The sequence below is a fragment of the Cannabis sativa genome, chromosome 9 (assembly GCF_029168945.1).
Source record: "Cannabis sativa cultivar Pink pepper isolate KNU-18-1 chromosome 9, ASM2916894v1, whole genome shotgun sequence".
Classification (NCBI taxonomy): Eukaryota; Viridiplantae; Streptophyta; class Magnoliopsida; order Rosales; family Cannabaceae; genus Cannabis; species Cannabis sativa.
Window position 1 is genome coordinate 53,737,529 of NC_083609.1, and position 21,298 is coordinate 53,758,826.

A 21,298-nucleotide genomic window follows, 5' to 3' on the forward strand; every position below is an offset into this window, starting at 1 on the left:
ATGATATTTTATAATGGACAATGAGTGGACAAAACAAACTACACAGATTTTAAAGTGACAGGGATATTAATACCATCAAAATGTTCTTACAACCTACTTGCACAAACAATATGTTCTACTTTGGGTTTGGACAGAAGTAAACAAAACATTGATGTTCAATTCCAAATTAAATTAGGAATACCACCCATGAAGATTATAGATGACAATGGCTGCAAATTTTATGAACAAATCAGAAAAAAAAAAAAAAGATGATGATGAGACCAAATACCCTATGATGGTAAACCTTTCGACAGCCATTCCAACAGAAAATATTGGTAACAACTCCATCAATCACGACTACTCTGAACATACAATGCAAATCACCCAAGCTATACCTACAAGGACAGAGTATGCACAAAACATGGCAGACTTCGTAATCAATCAAGTTGAAAATGCAATTGAAACAAGCCAGCAAGCAACAAGTCAGGTGATCTCAGATCCTCATGTTGATAACATATTTGTTGGACAAGTTTTTTCAAACAAAGAAACTCTACAAAATGCTGTCAGCCTATACTCTATAAGAAGAAATCAATCCTTCAAGGTAAAGAGATCCTCCAAACTTGACTATAAGCTAGTTTGCATCGATGAAAATTGTACATGGAGTTTCTTGGCATCAAAACATGGAAAAACAAACATGTTCAAAATCAGAAAGATTCAGCATTCTCATACATGCTCAATAGATGTCACATCTGTAGACCATCCTAATGCAACAAGCAACCTGATTGGTAGTGTAATAAGAACCAAATTTGTAAAGCCAAAGAGAGACTACACACCAAATGAAATAGTGGATGACATGGCAGATGACTATTGTGTCTCCATATCTTACCAAAAAGCATGGAGGGCTAGAGAAAAAGCTATTGTAGATGCAAGATGCTGTCCACACGAATCGTACTCTGAAATACCAGGAATCTTATACATGATGGAAAAATGCAACCCAGGTACTACTTGACAACCCTAAAACCAAGTTTTCCAAACAAAATTATAAAATATAATATACTAAATGGTTTATTGAATTACATGAACAATCACAGACCTTGTCACAGACGAAAATGGCCACTTCAAATACCTATACTTCGCAATAGGTGCTTCCATCAAAGGTTGGCAACACTGCAATCCAATAATAGTCACGGATGGTACTTTCTTAAAAAATCAACATGGTGCAGCATTATTAATAGCTAGTGCACAAAATGCAAATAGACACATATTTCCACTAGCATTTGCAATAGTAGACTCTAAGAATGACACTTCATGGAACTGGTTCTTCAGCAAGCTAAAAGAATCATACAGTGAAAGAGAAGGGCAGTGCATTATTTCAGACAGACATGAAAGTATTGCGAAAGCAGCAAATACAAACTTCTCAAACCTCATGCATGGGGTTTGTTGCTACCACTTGCTAAAAAATATCAAGACCAAGTTCAAAAATGGTGGAGATGAACTCAAGAATGCATTCAATGGAGCTTCCAAAGCTTACAATGCTGCTGTATATGAAAAAAAAACATGAGAGATTTAGACAATATTCATAGCGGCATAAGAGACTATCTGGTCAACGAAGTTGGAAACAGTAAGTGGACAAGGTTATACAGCCAAAACAAGTGATACAAAACAATGACATCGAACATCGCATAATCTGTGAATGCAGTACTCAAAGAAGTAAGAGAGTTACCAATAGCAACTTTACTATAATGTCTTCACTCTTTGGTTCAAAAATGGTATTGGGACAACAAGAATAGAGCATTGTCTACATTCACATACTTGGCACAAAAACCAGAGAAAAGTCTACGTAAAGAACGAGATATGAGCTTAAAGTACAAGGTAACATATCTGCCTTATAAAAATTATTCCATATTTATTTGAAATAGACGTACTGGTTTATTTTTGCACTCATTACTGAAAAAAAATCACTTTATTGTCTCATACAGTTATTAAATAAACTTATTAGTCTATTGCTGCATATCCAAAATCAAACCCGTTTGTATACCAATAAACATGCTTAAATTTTTTTTTACATGCAATCAAGAATGTAACTAATATAACTACTTGCACAGGTGGAAACATCAAATCTGGTTGTATACAAAGTACATGATTGTACCGACTCATACATAGTAAACCTGGAAAAAAAAACCTTCAGCTGTCAAAAATTTGAATATGATGAAATGCCTTGCTCACATGCAATGGTTGTGTTAACGAAAAAGAATCTATCATGCTACAGCTACTGCTCATACTACTACACGAAAAAAACTTTTTTTCTCAACATATGAAGATAATATCTTCCCACTAGCAGATTCTACAACTTGGGATGTACCGGATCATATAAAAGATATGATTGTTCTGCCCCCAACACACAAGAGGCCAGCAGGGCGGCCAAAAAAACAAAGGTACAAAGGTGTGCTGGAAATAAAAACACAGGTCAAATGTGGGGCATGCAACCAAAAAGGACACAACATAAGATCGTGCAAAACTGAACCAGTTCCAAAGCCAACACGAAAGAGAAAGAACATCAGTACTTAAAAAAATAACATTTTTTTCACAACATTTGATACTTACAGTAATAAGTAGTACATTAGTACTATGTCTTAGACTATTATGAACATAATGGTTCCTCTGATTTTACAAAAACAAAAACTTGTCAAAAAAATAAACAAACATGTTACCCATATCCATCTATTTTAGGTTTTATATTTTGTTATAATGATCTTCAAATGAAAATTAATGTTCATTTTTTTAAAAAAAAAAATTAATATATCTATTACCTATTCGTATCCTCACACCAATTAAAAAAAAATATGTACCTGTTACCCTCTCATATCGATATGTACACAAGAAAATTATCTGATGATCGTGATTTGTTTCCTGAAAAAAAAATCAATTTTAATTAGATTGATCATCGATCGAAAACGTAAACTAATTAGTTGCTTAAGTACACAAAAATTTCATTTACACAAAATAATGTTCCATAACATACAAGGTTCATATACCATCCAAAAAAACATGTCACCACCTAATTAAGTGTTCCAAACCAAAAGAAACCTTGCACACACAACAGTTACATAAAACCAAAAGCTACATGTTAAAGTTTGCAAAATACTACATGTGCTAATTACAAACATTAGAAAAATACAAACAATATAGTCCAAACTAAAGATAGTAATTGTAACACTAATCATCCAATCTTCAAAGCTCCCCTAGTAGCTTTGGGCATCTTTCTAGTAAACGCTGAACCAGATTCATATCCATTCAACTCCTTCTTCATAGCATGCACGAAAAGCTCAACGCACATCTTCTTTCGAACGAAATCCATATTCAAAGTTTTGGGGACATTGTTGATCATTTCATGTATAAAGTATTCAGCATACTTTATAACGAATACACCACAGTCACTACAAAAAAAAAAAAAAGAACAAGAATAACAGTCAGAACGATCGTAAACTAAAATGTTAATAAAAAAAAATAATAAAGTATACAATATAGTTACCATTGATCTTGTTGAGGCAATTTATCTATAAAAACAATTTCTAAAGGATCTGTATCCTTCACTCCCTGAAAATACTGAGTGCTCTTGTCAATATCCGACCTCCGACCATAGAAATCCACATGAGACAATAAAATGGCAAAATAACAGCAAATGCATTCACAAAACTACGACTGTCCTTAAACTTTCCACCCCTCAAAGAATTGCACACCTTCAGACATCTCATCTTGATGTCAAAGATGCACAAAATCCAATGTGCCAAAGCCATTACATTGACTGGAAATAGCATGAAATCTAAAACGAACCATGGTTTACCACACAACAAACCAAATCCCGCAATATACGAAGCTGCCTTAGTATCCCGAGGAACAGAATTAATATCCTCATCATTTGCACAAAACTTATTGTACAAATCAAATATATGGGCTGCAAAAAAACAATCAGAGGTTCTGGCAGAAACCCTCACACTTTTGTCATACTTAATTTGCTTCCTCAAGTAATAAAAGCACACATCAATATGCTGCACCACGTAGAACATAAAAAAAACATAAATTATAAACACACAAAAAAACTTAAAACAAACAGAAAAAACAAATCCCATTAATATATCATAAGAAAAATACTAACCGAACATGATAAATTCCTCCCCGGGGTTCTCAGATCGTAAAACCATATTTTATCGTTAACCTTCACAACAACAAAATTTAACAGCACCTTCAATACTCGATACTCTTGTTTGAACTTCTTCAATTTGTTTTTATCATTGAAACCAACATTAAACCATTGCTCAAATGATTTAACTTGAAGTTCATCTGGCATGACCATCAATCCATTTGAAAACGGAAACAATCCATACACTTCACCCGTTGGTTTACCACTGCTGGCCGAACCAAAATTTGTTGTGTAAGGACTCTTCATTACAGATCCAGGCTTCGCAGGCCTTTTAACAACCTTAGACGTAAAATCCACAGTCAAACCCTACCAACAAACACAACAAACACAAATTTAAAAAATAAAAATAATAATAATAAAATAAACTAAAAAGTTTCAATAATAAGTACGTAAACAAAATGACGTAATTAAACATTTATAACATGGAACCTTTGCATTATTCCTCTGATTAGGAGCCATTATTTCATTGTGCAACACCTTACCCTACAAAAAAAAAAAAGCAGTTTTAAAAAAAAAATAATAAAACACAACTCAAAAAAAAAAAAAAAATACTCTAATAATCCATAACAATTACCAAACACGAACATAAAAATACCTTAGCAATTTTTTCCTCAATATCATTGATCTTCTCTAAAGCAAATAGTGTTATACTATCCTCCGTACCTTGACTATCACCCAACTTTTTAGTTACAGCTACAGTACACTCTTTAGTTTCATCATAAATCACCTTATCATCAGCAACCTTCTCATTTACACCCCCACCAACTACCTCCTTGCCTTCTTTGACAGCTGACTCACCAGCACTCACTCCACCACTAGATGCACCAACATTACCTCCACCTTTAACTTCCTTGGCACCAACCTCATCACCACCAATACCCTGCAAAAAACAAAATAAAATATAAAAAAATAAATTATCAATATGCAAATATATATATAACTCACATAACAAAATATATAAATAAAACACAAACTATAACCTTGTCATCGCCATCATTATTATCTTCCCTTAACTTGTTAGACCCGTTTTTGAACATCTCATGATCATCATCAACCACTTCTTTCTTATCATCGTTCCCATTATCATCACTAGGTTGTGATGTAATAAAACACATTATATCAAAAGTAGGCTGACTACCACCATCATTCTGCAATAAAAAATAAATCATAAACCAAATTGTTACTGATGTTTAAATATAACAAGTAAACTACAAAACTAAAACTACAATAAAAACATAAAAAAAAAAGTTACCTTATTCTCTACAATCGTATCATCTAAAACTTCCTCAACCTGTATATAATTTCACATTACACTACAAAATAATAAAAATAATCCTAATAAGTTACATAATAATTTACATCAATATTAAAATTTAAAAAAGTTACCTTATTATCTACCAACATTTCATCTTCAACTTTTTCAACCTAAAAAAAGTTTAACTTTAGATTACAAATATTATCAAAAATAATCAAAAAAGTTTACACATAAACAGGATACCACAAAAAAAATAAACAACATTAGAAAAAAAAAATTTATAAAAAATAATAAAAACAGTTTACATAAAAACCAATAATTAATCTAACAACTAATTAAAAAACAGTAAACTTATTAGTTTCTTCTTTAACTAATATTACCTCCACAACTAGCTCCTCTTCATTTGTCAAAACAAGGTCATCATCATTCTGAAATAAAATACAAGACACACAATAAAAACTCAGCATTATAACTAATCACATACTCAATAAATAAAAATAGCAAACAAACAATAATAATAGACACTATCAAATAAAAATAATATGTAAAACATACCATATTAAAAGTATCCTCATCACTGACTACAACATTTCCACCATCATTTCCACTTATAAAACAATTTCTCAACTCATTGAACTTCATGTCCAAATAAAACTTCAAACTTCCATCAATTTTTGCATCAATAAGACTTTATATTCAACTCACATTCCTTAACACTACACTTCATCTCATTCTTCAACAAACTCAAAGACTCATCAAATTTTGTTTGATTACCAACAAGCATCTTCACGTTGTTCCTTAACTCTACTAGATCAGACTTCCCCACACCATAACTTCTCTGTATACTAGAAGGGTCACCTTTCTCATAATGCTTCCTTTCTAATGGCTCATCATCAAAATCATCTTCAGAAGATTCTACCACGGGGAAATCAAAACTTTCAAGTTTCATCATCTTTCTTTCAACATCAGTGGGGAGAATAGCTTGAGCTTTCAGCTACAAATAAAAAATGAGAAAAGTAAGCAGATAAGTTTACAAAAATATATCACAGCAATAAACAGAAACAACAACATGATTTTAATAAATATTTATTTACCTTTGATGACATGAAAATTTTCCTATCCAGCTCCCCAGAGTTGGGATTTCCAGTACTTGACCACCTACAAATCCTATACTCTTCCGAAGCATCATATTGGCATATAGAGGCCTTAAGACATAAAGGAATGGTTTCATATAACCAGACCATAAACGCATAAGGGAAACCAGGTAACTTGTATGTTTTACTATTTTCTTTCGTCTGTTTGCGTTTCACCTTAGCTTTTCCCTTACCACAAGAATCATCAGACAAATCTGTTCTTTTTCTGCCCCTCAAAGCAATCATCAAATTGTGCAATGTAAGATCAAAAACAATTTTCCCCCAAGGGAAACTATCATATTCACCAAGCCCCACAATATTCATCAACTCATCAAAAACCTTTTTTACTGCAGGACTACAAATCAACCCATTTGTAAGAAGGTACAAAATTGCCATTTTAACAGCATACTCATCACTCTTGAACCCACTAAACATAAATCTTTGTTCAACCGCACCATGAGTAACTTGCTGCTCAAAAAAATACTTATCGACAAATGCATTCTCCCTTTTTGCATACTTTTTCATATCGTTATCACCATTACACAGTAAACCAGTTATGACCGCAAACTCAGCCAAACTAAACCTAAAATTTTCACAACCAAACTTAAACCACATCTCCTTCCCATTTTTTGATGTACCTCCCTAAGTAGAGCATTATGTAATAACTGAGGCTGATATAAAATTGGTTTCATGTCTAACAAATGACCAAAACATGATTTACAAAAAGGCCTAATTTGTTCAGGGCTCAACTTAGCATTGATATTTGCAATCACTTTGTTCTCCAATGTATTAGGGAAGAAAATCATCTAATCCTTAACACGACTCTCAAGTTTAAAATATTGCTCCCACTCCTACAAAAGAAATAAACACATAAATCAACATACAGATACTGTAAACTATTATGTAAACATAAATAATAAGAAAATCACTTTTCTGACTATACATAATAAACTAATACGTATACACATTTTACCAAAACTAAAACACAAAAACAAAATAGTCCAAACATTTCACTATCTAAAAAAAATAACTTCAATAAGCTTCATCCCAACTATATAAACAAAAAACAAAAACAAATCAACCTAAAAAAAAAAAACAAGTCAAGAAAAACAAAAATAAAGAAGTATAACTTAACAAGCCTTACTACACAACGGTTAGAATCTACTTAGAATCACTTTTCTGATTATATATAATAAACTAATACGTATACTTATTTTACCAAAACTAAACCACAAAATCAAATAGACCAAACATTTCACTCTCTAAAAAAAATAAATTCAATACATATTTAAAAATTATAGTTGAATCGAATGTGAAAACTTATGAAAATGCTAAAAATTTAAAACACTAATTAAATAATTTTGCTTTTGCAAAATGGGAAAATTAAACTTATAAAGTGAATACACCAACACAGATTTAACCCATTTATAAAAATTGTCTTATCTCATCTTGTATTTAACTCATTTACTAGTGTTAATGTGTACTGTCTACTATTAGATTAGGAATCCCGAGAGACCTCACACCACTACCTATCAATCACTATACAATTAAGCTTTATCCCAAATATATAAACAAACAACAATATATATCCCTAGAAAAGCCTAACACAAACAAAATCAACAAAAATAAAAAATAAAACACATGCAAATAGATTATATACATTTTAAATAAAAATCTTAACCCATAAATCCATCAAAACAAAAATTAAATCAAAAAATAAACCAAAAAAATTACAATAAAATAAAAATTATATATGCAAATTGAAAATCAAAAATAAACAAACTAAATAACCGAAAACATAACAATTACAAAAACAAATTAATATTTGAAATGTATATACTAAAATTTATTGAAAAATCAAAAAACAATAAAAAATCCATAGAAAACCCTAAGACAACCAAAAATCAACAAAAGAAAAAAAAAACACATGCAAAAACTTAAGTTGAAAACTGAAAAAAAAAAAAAAAAAAAAAAAACAAAAAGCCAAAAACAAATCTGTAAACCATAAATCCATCAAACCAAAAATCAGAAAATAAACCAAACAAATTACAATAAAATATAAATTATATATACTTTAATACTATCTGGAACTCCAATCTCCAAATCGTCACTATCATATTCAACATCGTCTTCTTCAACCACCTGCTTCATCTTTTTCAACAGACGATCTGCAAATTTCCCCTTCTTAGACCCAGCATTGTTCCTCTTCCTCTTCGAAGAAAGATCAGACTCTCCACTATCACTACCCTCAGACATTGTTTCTTTTGATTTGTTCTTCGGATTCATCGCCTTGGAGGACGCGGATGGAGAAGTAGACGAACGTGTTTTCACCATTACTAAACATTTAGAGAGAAGAAATGAAATTAGGAAAAAAAAACAAAATAACACTTATATTGATAGAAATAGAGGCGGTTTGGGAGGTTTACAACCCACTTTTTGGGTAAAAGTTTAAAAAAATTCAAAAACTGAAAAACGTGCCTGCGCGCCCACTTTGACATGACCTTCTCATCCACTAAGCGTGCTCAAGAAGCCAAAACATAAAGAAATGGCATAAAATGAAAAACGGTAAAACTAACGGTATATTCAATAATTTAAAAAGAAATGTTATTATTAGAATTAAATAGAAAAAAACGTGTCCACATGTAATTTTCCCAATTTAAAATTATAAAAACAAACAAAATGAAGAATTATAGAATAAAATATTACAAAAAGGGCAAACAAAAAGGTGTGAACGATGATACTAATTAATAAGCAGAGAAAAGACCAACATCGACAATCAACATATACAGTTACAGAGTGAGAGTAAAGAACCTTATAAAGATTTTCATTAGAAATGTCTTCAAGAGTCCAAGAAAACACAGTCTGAGTGAAGCCATCATCAGCAGAGTCTAAATCTTGCATTCTCGTATCTGAAGTTTCCCCACCTTCCATCATCATTTCTTTACCACCTTAACCCATTTTCATTTTTGAAGGAAAATATGTTTCTTGAGACCGAAGCTTCGTGAAAACAATGAACAAAAATATAGATATATATATATGTATACTGACATTCATCTTCAGATTACACAGATTTTGTAATGTCCATTTTTGAATGAAGAATTGTAATTGTTCATATTTATTACACTGATCACATTTAAAGCCACTGATGAAATGGGCTGTTTTTGTGATATTTAAATATAAAAACAAAAGAAATAATTTTTCAAAAAATAATTATATAATAATAAACTAAAGAAAAAAAATGTAAAAAAATTCATACAAAACGGGAGTCCCCAGAGGTAGTGTTGTTTTTCGATAATAAGAATTAGAGATATCATTCTCAGAAGCTATAAGGAAATATGATTTATGGTGTAATCTCTCAATACTCATTAACTTACTAACTCGAGCAAACATAATCATCAATGTTGCTCAATACAATTTCCCAATCCCAGCCCTCTCTCTCTCTCAGATATCTCTCTCCATTTCTCTCTCAAACTTCTCTCTATTGTGTTGTGTCTTTCTTGTTCTTGCACTTATTCTTGTGTTTCTATTCTCTTATGAAATGAGAGGAGTAGTCTCTTTATATAGGCTAAAGGACCTAATAATACTTGCTGTCCTTTTTGACAGTTAAGTCAGTTATATTGTGTATTCTTTGTTCGTATTGTTTTGATTGGTTTTTTTTCATATTATTTTACTTAATAAGTGAAATTCCCTATATTAATTTGTTTTGATCTATTTTTGGTGTAATTTATAGTTAATTATTGAATTGAATAAAACAAATTAGTTTAGACTAAAATTAATTATTATTTAGGTGAAATGAGAATGAGAAAAATGAAAAAATTCAGGGGAAAGTTAAAAATTTGGCAATTAACTTTTACTAGAATTGTATGCTAAAATTAAATAAAGTGATAAGAGCACTCCCAACAGATTTTCTACTTTATCTTTTATAATACCTTACTAAAACTCTACTCTTTTTTTTATTATTATTTTACCTCAAACTTTTACATTATATCATACATCAGCTTCTCTATTTTTATCTTCATATCATTTAAATATTATTATTTTCAATACACATTTATATAAAATTATAGAGAAAAATCATTAAAATAAATAAAGAAATGGTATGAGAGAGTAGGGGTGTACAAAAAAATTTGTAAACCGCCTAAACCGAATAACCCGCCCAAACCGAACCGAAAAAACCGAAAAAAATTACAAACCGAAATAATCCGAAAAAATTACAAACCGCCCAATCTGTTAATTGGGCGGGTTGAAAATAGGTACAACCCGCCCAATTAAACCGACCAACCCGACCAACCCGATTTTGCACTTTTATTTTTTTTTTAAACTTTTTAGTTTTTATTATATATAATATAAATGATTAAATATATAATAATATAAAGTTATATACTTAATTATTAGTTTTAAAGTCATATATATGGTATTGTACTTTGGTGGAATGTGATATTTTTAATTTATTTTTAAAATTTTTGTTAATTTTGACTTTAAAACTAAAAAAAAAAAAATGGCCGGTTTGGGCGGGTTAACCCGACCAAACCGCCCAAACCGTTGGTCGGTTTATAGGATTTTTTTTTTTAAATTGGGCGGGTTGCACTTAAATTTTAGCAACCCGAACTTTAGATTGGGTTAGAAAATATATAGGATAAACCGCCCAAACCGACCGATGTACAGTCCTATGAGAGAAGAGTGAGAGAGTAAAATAATAATAAAATAAATATAACTCAATGAATAGTTGTAGCTACATTTAGAGAAGCTACAATACCATTTTTTAAACTAACTTTAGAGTAGCTCATTTGATGTATGGGCTATTTGACCATTTAGAGAGTACAAATTAAGCATCAATTTTCCTTGGGTCATACAAGGTAAATAAAATATGTCTATACCATCTACACATCACATTTTTCCAAGGTTTGGATCATTCAAGCATTTCTACTAATCTTATTTTTTTAAAAAAAATCAAGATTAGCTAACAACTTACAATTGATGATCAAGCAAAAGTAGGTAGACAAATATTAAGCATCCTTGAATGAACAAAACTTATTACCAAAAATATTTATAAAACATTAATAAAATTCACAATCCAAGATTCATTAAAAGTTCTAACTACAAGAAAATTAGTTCATGCTGAAGATTATAAAGAACAATACCCAAATGAAATAAAGAAGTATAAAAATAAAATACAAAGGATTAAAGCAGTAGAAGAAACAATGTGGATGACTCCTCCTTCTTCCTTCTTTCTTGTGCACTCATTTTCTTCTTATTCTTCTTTTTTTTCTTTATTTCCTTAGTATTTTCAATAATGGTGGCTGCTATGAAACTGTGTTCCCCCAAATGGTGTAATGGAGGCTAGGTAATATTATCCCTCTTTTCCATAGAAATACATTTCATAAAATTAATTCCACATAAACCTTATGAATTTTCTAGAAATTTCCTCATAAATTAGCCACAATTCATATGTATTCATGCTACCTCAGCTAATTTTTGCCATATCAATTAATGAATTGTCACGTCATCTTTTTTCTATATTAATTTCAACATTCAGTCACTGCTACTTTTGCTGCAGCAAATTCCTTGCAAAATTTTAGCAAAATCTTGTATTTTCTCTATTAAACTCTTTTCTTTACCAAAACTCAAATAAAACTTATAATTATCACTGACAACTATAAATTACCCAAAAGAACACAAAAATACAAAATAACACTGAAAGGAAAGAAAAGACCTAAAAAATAAACAAAATACACACAAATTAAGTTAAAAAAACATGACAAATAACTCTTTATTAAAGAATTATCAACTGCAAACATCTTGTTGCTAAGATGATAATGGGTTTTGCAATGCATATAATATTCATTGATATGTGACAATAAGAATCATCTTGCATTGGTAGCAGTGGAATCATTTCATATGTTGCTACCTTCTTAGTTGGTTGTGCTTGGATTTTATGAACATGGCGACATAGATTTCCTTACAATGCCTTATGTTGTGAAAAGTATGTAGTAATTCCTTTCAGGTAGTTTTGGATGGTGACATTCCAACCGGGTTGTCTAGGTGTGTGTTCTTTTTGTTTCCATTCTTAAAATGTATTTCATTTTATTATGATTAATTTTGGGTTTAACTTATGTGTTTTCCTTTTTTTTTTTTTATTTTATTTATTATTTGTGTGTAGAGATAGCATGATATATGTTCTCATTTGTTAAGTATTTTGTTGAGGGGAAAAAGATTTAAAATTTGGATTCATATGTGGAATTAATGTGGACATAGATCTAGGCTTGTTTATTGATTATATTCATATGTAACGATAAAGCAAACCGAGCTAGAGTATCCATGTCTATATTAGCTAGATTATTCTCAATAACACAATGCATGTCAAAGATTGAAAACCTGCAACTTTATGTACTCTTAGTTTTCTCATCATGTTTTTTTTTTTTTTTCGTTTGATACCTTATTTGTGTTAATGAACAATAATATCACATAATTTTATAGTAATGTTAGTTAATAAATAACTTGACCTGTAACTCTGTCATTTTTATTTCCTTACAATATCAATATGACATGACACAATTCCTCTTTTATGTATCATCAAAGAGAAGCTTGTAACCTTAATTTGGAAAATAATTTGTGGTACCACACATAAGATCAACAACATAAATGTTATTTAGTATGCCTGTAAATATTGTAGAGTTTGACAGAAAATAGGGCTGGCCTCGAAGGTAGGTGAGCCAAGCGTGCGCCTCGGGCCCCGAACGCTCACCGCCTCAAAATTGTGACAAAAAAATTTGTTACCATACATAAATATCATTATATAAGAAAAAATATAACAAATATTGTTTTGTGTAGTGAGCGATTTTAAGAGTTTTTAAAAACTCATCCAAGCACTACGAGCAAGATAATGAGTAGTGTTGTTAGCGCTTAACAAAATAAAATTCAATAATGAAAATAGAACTAATTAAAAATTTATTACTTATTTAATTGCATAGTTCAACAAATAAATGAGACAAGAATAATAATGGAGTAACTACTATTTGAATATCTTTTAAGTATTTTATAAAAGGTAAATAATAAACTACAATATTAAAAAAAATAGGATACCAAATATCCACTTCTTCATTTTGTTTTCATATTTTTAATTAAAAAAAAAAACCTGAAATAGTAAGAATCGAATTAATTGCTTAAATTTTGTTTTCATTTTGTTAACGAACAAAGCTTATATTTTTCATCCATTTACTAATGATCAAAATATACATAACATAATAAGAATTGAATAGTTACTTAAATTGGATTTCTTCTCATATGATGTTACAAGAAAAAACAACTACATTAAACATAATGCTATAGAATCATGAATATCGTTAGTTTTTGAAACAACCACCAAAATAAAAAATAATAATATACTCACTAAACAGATCATAAAATTTTATTAATAAATTCCTTCAAGATGTTTATATAATACACAACTATATATATAATAATTAAAATGGTCCAAACATAGCTTATATATATGAGTAAAAATTTGTTGAGTATATAATTATTAAACTAACGATATTATTTTTTGAAGCAACCACCAAAATCAAAAATAATAATATACTCACTAAACAAAACGGATCATAAAACTTTATTAATGAATTCCTTCAATATGTTTATATAATACACAACTTCATATATAATAATTATTAAAATGGTCCAAACATAGCTTATATATGAGTAAAAATTTGTTAAGTACATGATTTTTAAACTATCTCGACTCTACAATTTGGACAAAATTTACTAACTTGTAGCCACTCAACAACACATTCTTCATGATACGCGTGAGTGCATGGTAACTTAGCAGCTTCCAAACAAATCGAACAAAAAATTGGATTATCTTTAACCCAAACTTTTTCTAATTTCTCGATTGACTCTTCACTTGCCGCCACAAAGCGAATTGGAACATCATTCATATCAAAGTCATTATCGTCGTCGTCGTCGTCCTCGTCGTCGTCATCAAGTTGAGGTAGTTCATCAACAAAAACTTCAACAGAAATATTAACACCGACTTCTTCATTCAAATTATTATTATCATAATCATTGTTGTTCATCATCTTTCTACCGCAATCAATAACGCCAACGGCAATAAAAGAGAGAGAAGGAAGATAGACCTCAGCAAGCATGTCTTCAATGTTAAGTAGGGCTTCAGTAACGTCGCTCTTCATCAATGTCTCGTACGAAATCCATCCAATATTTTCTAAAAAAACAGTAGAATTTCCCGCGTCGTCGTCGAATAAAGATTCTTCATCTTCAACTTCCATACTAGAGGAGTGTGGAGCAAGAATGAACTTAGCATTTAAGTTAATGGTAAAGAAACGAGCATGTGGCTCTTCTTCTATTGTGTTAGATTGAGTAGTATAACTATATCTATAGGGTGATATATGGTAATGAGGATCACCAATTACTTGAGGAGAAGTCATAATTAATCACTCAAAGAAATGATTAATTTTGGTTAATTTACAAAGTTTAAGAAAAATTTGAGCTTTAGAAGTTTCAAAATTAGGGTTATCAAATGTATTCAATTAGCTTAGGAAAGAGAGAGAGGTGAGATGAAAAAACGATATTAAGGACTCAAACGGCTATTTAAAGTAATTGAAATTTACATTCTATTAGGAGTAGGATTAATATGGGGCGTTGGATTTTGTTTTTTTTTTAATTGTAAGGTCATTTTTACCCTTTCACGTTTTTTATTATATCTTTTTTATAACAAAACAAAACCCACTTCAGTTAATGGTGTCATTGAACAAGTGGGACTCGAGAAGCTTCGAGAAGCCACTTCAGTTATTGCAACATTTGTTGGTGCACAAATAAGAGTTGTGTAGTTCATCTTTAAGAAGTGTAGCATTGATTTTCGTCTTTCCTGTCCCAGTTGGACCCCATATAAGCTCAAAACCATCTCTGCTCTTGCAATGCATCATGCGAAGACTAACACCTAAACTTTTATTGTATATCATCATTCCATATGGCATGAAGCTATGCTGAATTTTTCATTGGAGCTTGAATTTTGGGAAAAAAGGAGTGGAAATGGATAAATAATAATAAAATAAATGAATATTTTGATCAAAAGAAAACGATTATTTTACAGAATCTTTTGGTCAATATATAAGCAGCCAAGAGTCATAGTTATTTCTTTTATTAAGAAAAAAAAGCACAAACATTCTAAACACTCTATCTCTAAGTCAGAAAATGTTTCTGGTTTAGCATTCACTAAAATTATGATGTCTCCAGGCAAAGTTTTGTAAGGCTCTTTACTCTTATCAAAAGTAAGCAATTACTAAAAATGGATTTTCCCCTATTTCACAATCTAATCCATGCGTCTAGAATTCTGTCATCACAATTAAGAATTAATCCACACATTAGAATTTCAAGAAAATTTAAAATTACAAAAACAAACAAAATGAAGAATTATAGAATAAAATGTTACAAAAAGGGCAAACAAAAAGGTGAACGATGATACTAATTAATAAACAGAGAAAAGAACAACATCAACAATCAACATATACAGTTACACAGTGAGAGTAAAGAACCTTATAAAGATTTGGGCCAAGATGCAAAATAGCCCTAAATCTAACAATTAAGTTAATAAATGTCCCTTTTTATAAAAAATTAAAAAAATGTCTATTATGTTAAGAATTTGATGATAAAATTACAATTATAACCTTGAATAATTAAGTGTTTGGTATAGTTATTTTGCACAATAGTATATCATTTTTATGTGCAATAGTATATTAAAAAAAACTGAAAGGTAGTATATTAGTTTAAGATTGTGGTATATTATTTTAATGTGCTATGGTATATAAGACGGAAATTAAAAAAAATGTGGAATATTAGTTTAAGTTTGAGGTATAGTTATATTTCACTATGAAATATATATAAGCTCGGTAACAAATACATTATCACCTTTCTTTAATCTCTCCAATCATGTGTCATATTTCTCTATTTTTTTTCTCAGAGAAATTATACGTCTCTCACTATTTTGTTTTTCAAAAAAAATAAAAAAATAAAAAAATCAGCCATACTATTAATTATTTTAGCTCAAACGTGTTATTATTATAACATACCTTTTAAAATAATCATTTTGACAAAGTATATGTTTTTTTTTCCATCTGCAAACACAAATTTTTAGACTTAAAAGCATCATTTTAGTTTTTTTTTAGTATTTGTATTAACTAAAATGCTTTTAAAAAAGATAAAAAAACCCTCAAGATTAACTAAATTATAAACTTAAACACCTCACAAAGAAAATCTTAAAGAAAATTAACTATAGCCACCAATTTCATAAATTATTATAAAGTATTTAGTTATTTTATAATTAAAAATTATTCAATAAGGATATTATAGAGCAACTTTGTAAGTTACTAACAAAAGTACTTACAAAGAAACTAAATGACATCTTAGTCATAAGTATAGTACGTCTAATACTTTTACATGTCTCCTACAAAGAGAAGTTTTCAAGTTTCAATCCTCTCTCCTCCAATAATAATAATAATAATAATAATAATAATTTACAAAATCACTTACATAATACATATTACCATTTTTTTTTAATGTCTAAGATACTATTTAGTGTCCTTATATAAGTTATTTTGAATATAAATTATTTTGTAAGTTAAACTTATGTAAAAAATTATTTATTTTAAATATAAAATAATAAAATATATTTTGGTAACTTGTGAAATTGGTTGGTATATTTTGTTTAAGTTTAAAATTTGATTACTTTTTTGATAGCTAAATATATATATATATATATAAGAAAAAAAAAACTAAAATGTCACTTTTTATTTCGATTTTCTGGTGAAAAAATATATTCTTCGCACATTTTAAGAGAATCACTTTAAAAAGTGGATTATGACGATTAGGGCTAGTGAGACATAACTCTTGAACTCAAATAATTATATTGATCATAATTTTTTTTTAAATATTTGAAAGAAAAGAAAGTAACTAAAGTATACTTTCTTTATTAAAAATGAAAAACCGTGTTTTTGCAAATGACAGTTGTATATAAGAAAATATAAAAACTGTAAGCGTTTGCAGCAGCAGAAAGTAATGCTACGACAAAAACCGAACGAGAATATAAAATATTTGCAGAAAAATAAATAACTTGACACAAGAGATTTATACGTGGTATCAGTGTTCTCACGAACACTCCTAGTCCACGGGGCCACGCCCAGAGAATGAAATCAATTAATAAAGTATCAAAATTACAAAGACAATTGACTTAAACAAGTTTAGACTCCCTCTAAAGTATTGCCGCAATCCTTTGTAATCCACTTTATGAATCTGACTTCTTGAAACACCTTCAAGCCCGAACTCCCTTCGTCTTTGAAGTGTGAGTGCTTACTTCCTCCCGAAGTAAGGCTTTAGCAAGTCTTCTCCCGAAGACCAAGTGCTTACTTCCTCCCGAAGTAAGGCTTTATCAAGTCTTCTCCCGAAGACCAATCTCTTGTTCAGTCAAGTAGTTCTTCACAACCTCTAAGATAGAGTAAGAACAGAAATAGAACAACTAGAACCTAGGTGAACAACTAGGCTCTCACAAAACAAAGAAACACTCTCTTCTCACAAAAGATAAATGCAAAAAATGAATAATGGAAGAGGTAATTCGAATGGTTGCTCTCTAGGCTCTATTTATAGATCATAGAAACCAAAGAGGCAACCACAAGATCGAATTAGCAGCTGTACAAAGACTTTCCAAAAACAAACACGATCTGCTACATCAGATTCGGTTGCTGACGAAGCAGATCCGCGAGAAACGGGAAACTTACTAAAATCGGGTCCGATCTTCTTTCAAAGCTTGATTCCTGCCAAAAACAGATTAGATATTCTGATTGTATCAAGATACAATCGAAATTAATAAGGAAAAGGCAATAATCAAAGTTTCCCTTAAAAGGACAACTTTCCAAAAGAGAATTCCTTCTCTTTTGAGAAGTTTTCAACAAAGGAAAGTTCAGCTGAAAGTGCAACTTTCCAAACAAGGAAAATGGCAACTTATAACCGAATAAAAGATGTAAGATTTCGAAAATGAATGCATAGCAATCTTACCATAAAAAGGAAAAATTATTTTGTCACCTAACTTGCCAAAAAAGGACTTTACAATCTCCCCCTTTGGCACTTTAGATGAACAAAATAATTTTTACCATAAAGTACCTGCAATGCAAAGTTAGCAAGAGCAAACAATACTACTCCCCCTGAGTAACACAATCGAATATCACAATAAAAACAAAGAGCATGCTAACTTTAAACAATAAGTTCACAAGTACTAACAAACCACAACTCCCCCTAAAAAAAAAGGGTCCAGAGTTGGGCAACAAAAACCAAAAAATATCTCTCCCCCTTTTTGTTTATCGGAGTGCCAAAGTAAACAAAGAACAAAAATAGACCAAAGTTTAAGTAAAAAGAAACAAACTATAACACTTTAATTTTTGGAGAGTTTAATCAAGGTGGACAGTTGCCTGGACATGTCATGCTGGACATCAGCCATTGCTTCAAGACGAGTGTACACATTCTGAAGTTCAGACTTGACTTCCAGGAGCTCTGCAGCAGCAGAGCCTGAACTTGCACCAGCAGAAGCAGCAGCAGCACCAGCCTTTGGCCGTTTTTGGAACACACCATCAAAATATTCAGAAGGTTGGAATGTAGGGCCAGTGATGGGAGGCTCAAGAGTTTCATGTGCTTGGGCCACATTCTTCTGAGAGGATAAAACCTTATAGATGAGATTTGGAAATACAAGTTTGAAGGTTGGCTTTTTACCTCTTCGAAAGGAGACAATCTGGTTGAGAATATGAGAGGCTAGATCAATGGAAGTTCCAGAGGTGATGCGGTATAGGAGTGTAGCCACTTCTTGAGACACCACGGTCTTGTTCGAATTTGGAACCCAATTGCTTAGTGCAAACCGCATAAGGGAAGCATGAGCAAAAGTGAGGTGAGTAATTCGAAGACTCTCCCCTGGTTTCAATTCTGAACGAGCACCAGTGAGTTCAGAGTGCATCAAGTCACGATCCATGGACATCACAGCATTGGATACATTCTCAGGCAATTGCAGAGCCTGAGCAATGTCCTTTTCAGAAAATGAGAACCAGTGACCCCTAACATACACTCTTCTATACAGTCTAGAGTTCTCATCAAGGAAATCATCAGTAAGATTAGCATAAAACTCTTTAATAATGTTAGCAATGAATCCAATAAAACCAGTAAGAGTGTGTTCCCATTGATGAAATTGAATGAACTTTACAATACCATAAACACGATGGGCATGCAAATCATAATTCCTCTCACTTTCAAACTTACGAGTTGCATAAAGATTCCAGTCACGCTCATTGTCTCGATAGTAAAAAGTTGGACAGCCAGAGATAGAGGAAGGGATATTACCAGATGGAGGATCTTCCATGGGCTGCTTGCCTTTGGCAGCAGCAGAGGCCTTTGCTGCAGAAGCAGTTTTTGAACGAGGAGGCTCTGGCTCGAGTTCTGTGTCTTCACTGTCCTTCTCAGTATGCAGAGATACTGATTTGTCTGAAGAGACTTCCATTGGATCCTCTTCTTCTGAACTGGAACTCGAGGAAGCCGAGGGAGGATTAGTCTTGAGTTTCTTCTTGGCTGGAGGAGCAGTCTTCTCTCGAGATCGAGAGGCTTGAAGTTCTTTCTCAGCCGAGGCTTGCTGGGCTCGAGTTCGAGTGGAAGGGCCTGTTGGAGTGGTGCCAGCCATTGATGCAGCAGGAGGAGGAACAGCCAATGGAGGAGGAGATTCCTTCGAGGATTCAGAAGAGGAAGTCCAGGTGCGATAGGGCCTTACCGATTTGCGAGCTACTTGCTTGGGTGGACGTTTTGGCTTCACGGCTTGAGATTCACGCTGGGGAAGCGATGAATCTCCAGGCTTTGCAACAGCAGGAGAAGGAACTGAGGCAGCAGGGGGAGCACTAGAAGGAGTTGGAACGGTTTCTTCTAATTTTTTAGAGTGCCCTAGATTCTTGGTTCTCACCATTTTGAAACTGAAAGAGAAGATGAATAGTGTCTGACAAAGAAACAAGAAGAAGGTTCGGGTAGGTGGTGAAATAAGTGACAAAATTTGGTTTATATAACCTTGGAATCAAAACAAGAAAAAGGAAACCAATTTTGAAAATTCAAATGATAACCGCCAGCCCATGAACCAAAAGAGGAAACCGCCCACTTCTCAACTCCTTTCCCCTTTCCCTTTTTTTTTAAAAAAAAAATAAAAGGAAACTAGAAATGCCAACAAATTTTTCCAAAAATAAAGCAATCTTTCAAGAATAAAGACACATTACCATATAAAGATTAATCTTTACTTGGAAAAATATCATAATAAATCAAAGAAAGAATGAATGTTGATACTTACCATTTATGCACAAGATTTTCCTTGACCCATGAAGCAAGTCACACGCCTTCCTTTTTTTTTTTTATTTTAAAATAAAACCGAAAATAAAAAAATAATGTGTACAGTGAGTATATGTGATTCGAATCAAGCAGAGAAATCAAATATCATTGACAATTGACAAAGTAGATTACATGTTATGCTTTCAAGGAAAATAACTAATTAGAATCTCATGAAATGATCATACTTAATTGATGTTGAGGAAAAAGATATGCATGTTACTGAGAATTGTGAACCAGGATTATTAATTTAATTTTAATAGAGGAGACTTACAGAGTTGAACACACTTGTCAGACATAAGTGTGTGCAGTGAAAATAGGATCATTGTC

General features: G+C 31.3%; 1 protein-coding gene across 1 annotated transcript; it reads left to right on the plus strand.

Moving 5' to 3' along the window:
* Positions 1-205: 205 nt before the first annotated feature.
* Positions 206-1,540, plus strand: LOC115723881 (uncharacterized). Its single transcript, XM_030653345.2, has 2 exons — positions 206-977; positions 1,071-1,540. The coding sequence occupies exons 1-2, from the start codon at positions 206-208 to the stop codon at positions 1,538-1,540; spliced, it is 1,242 nt and encodes a 413-aa protein (XP_030509205.2).
* The last annotated feature ends 19,758 nt before the right edge of the window (positions 1,541-21,298 follow it).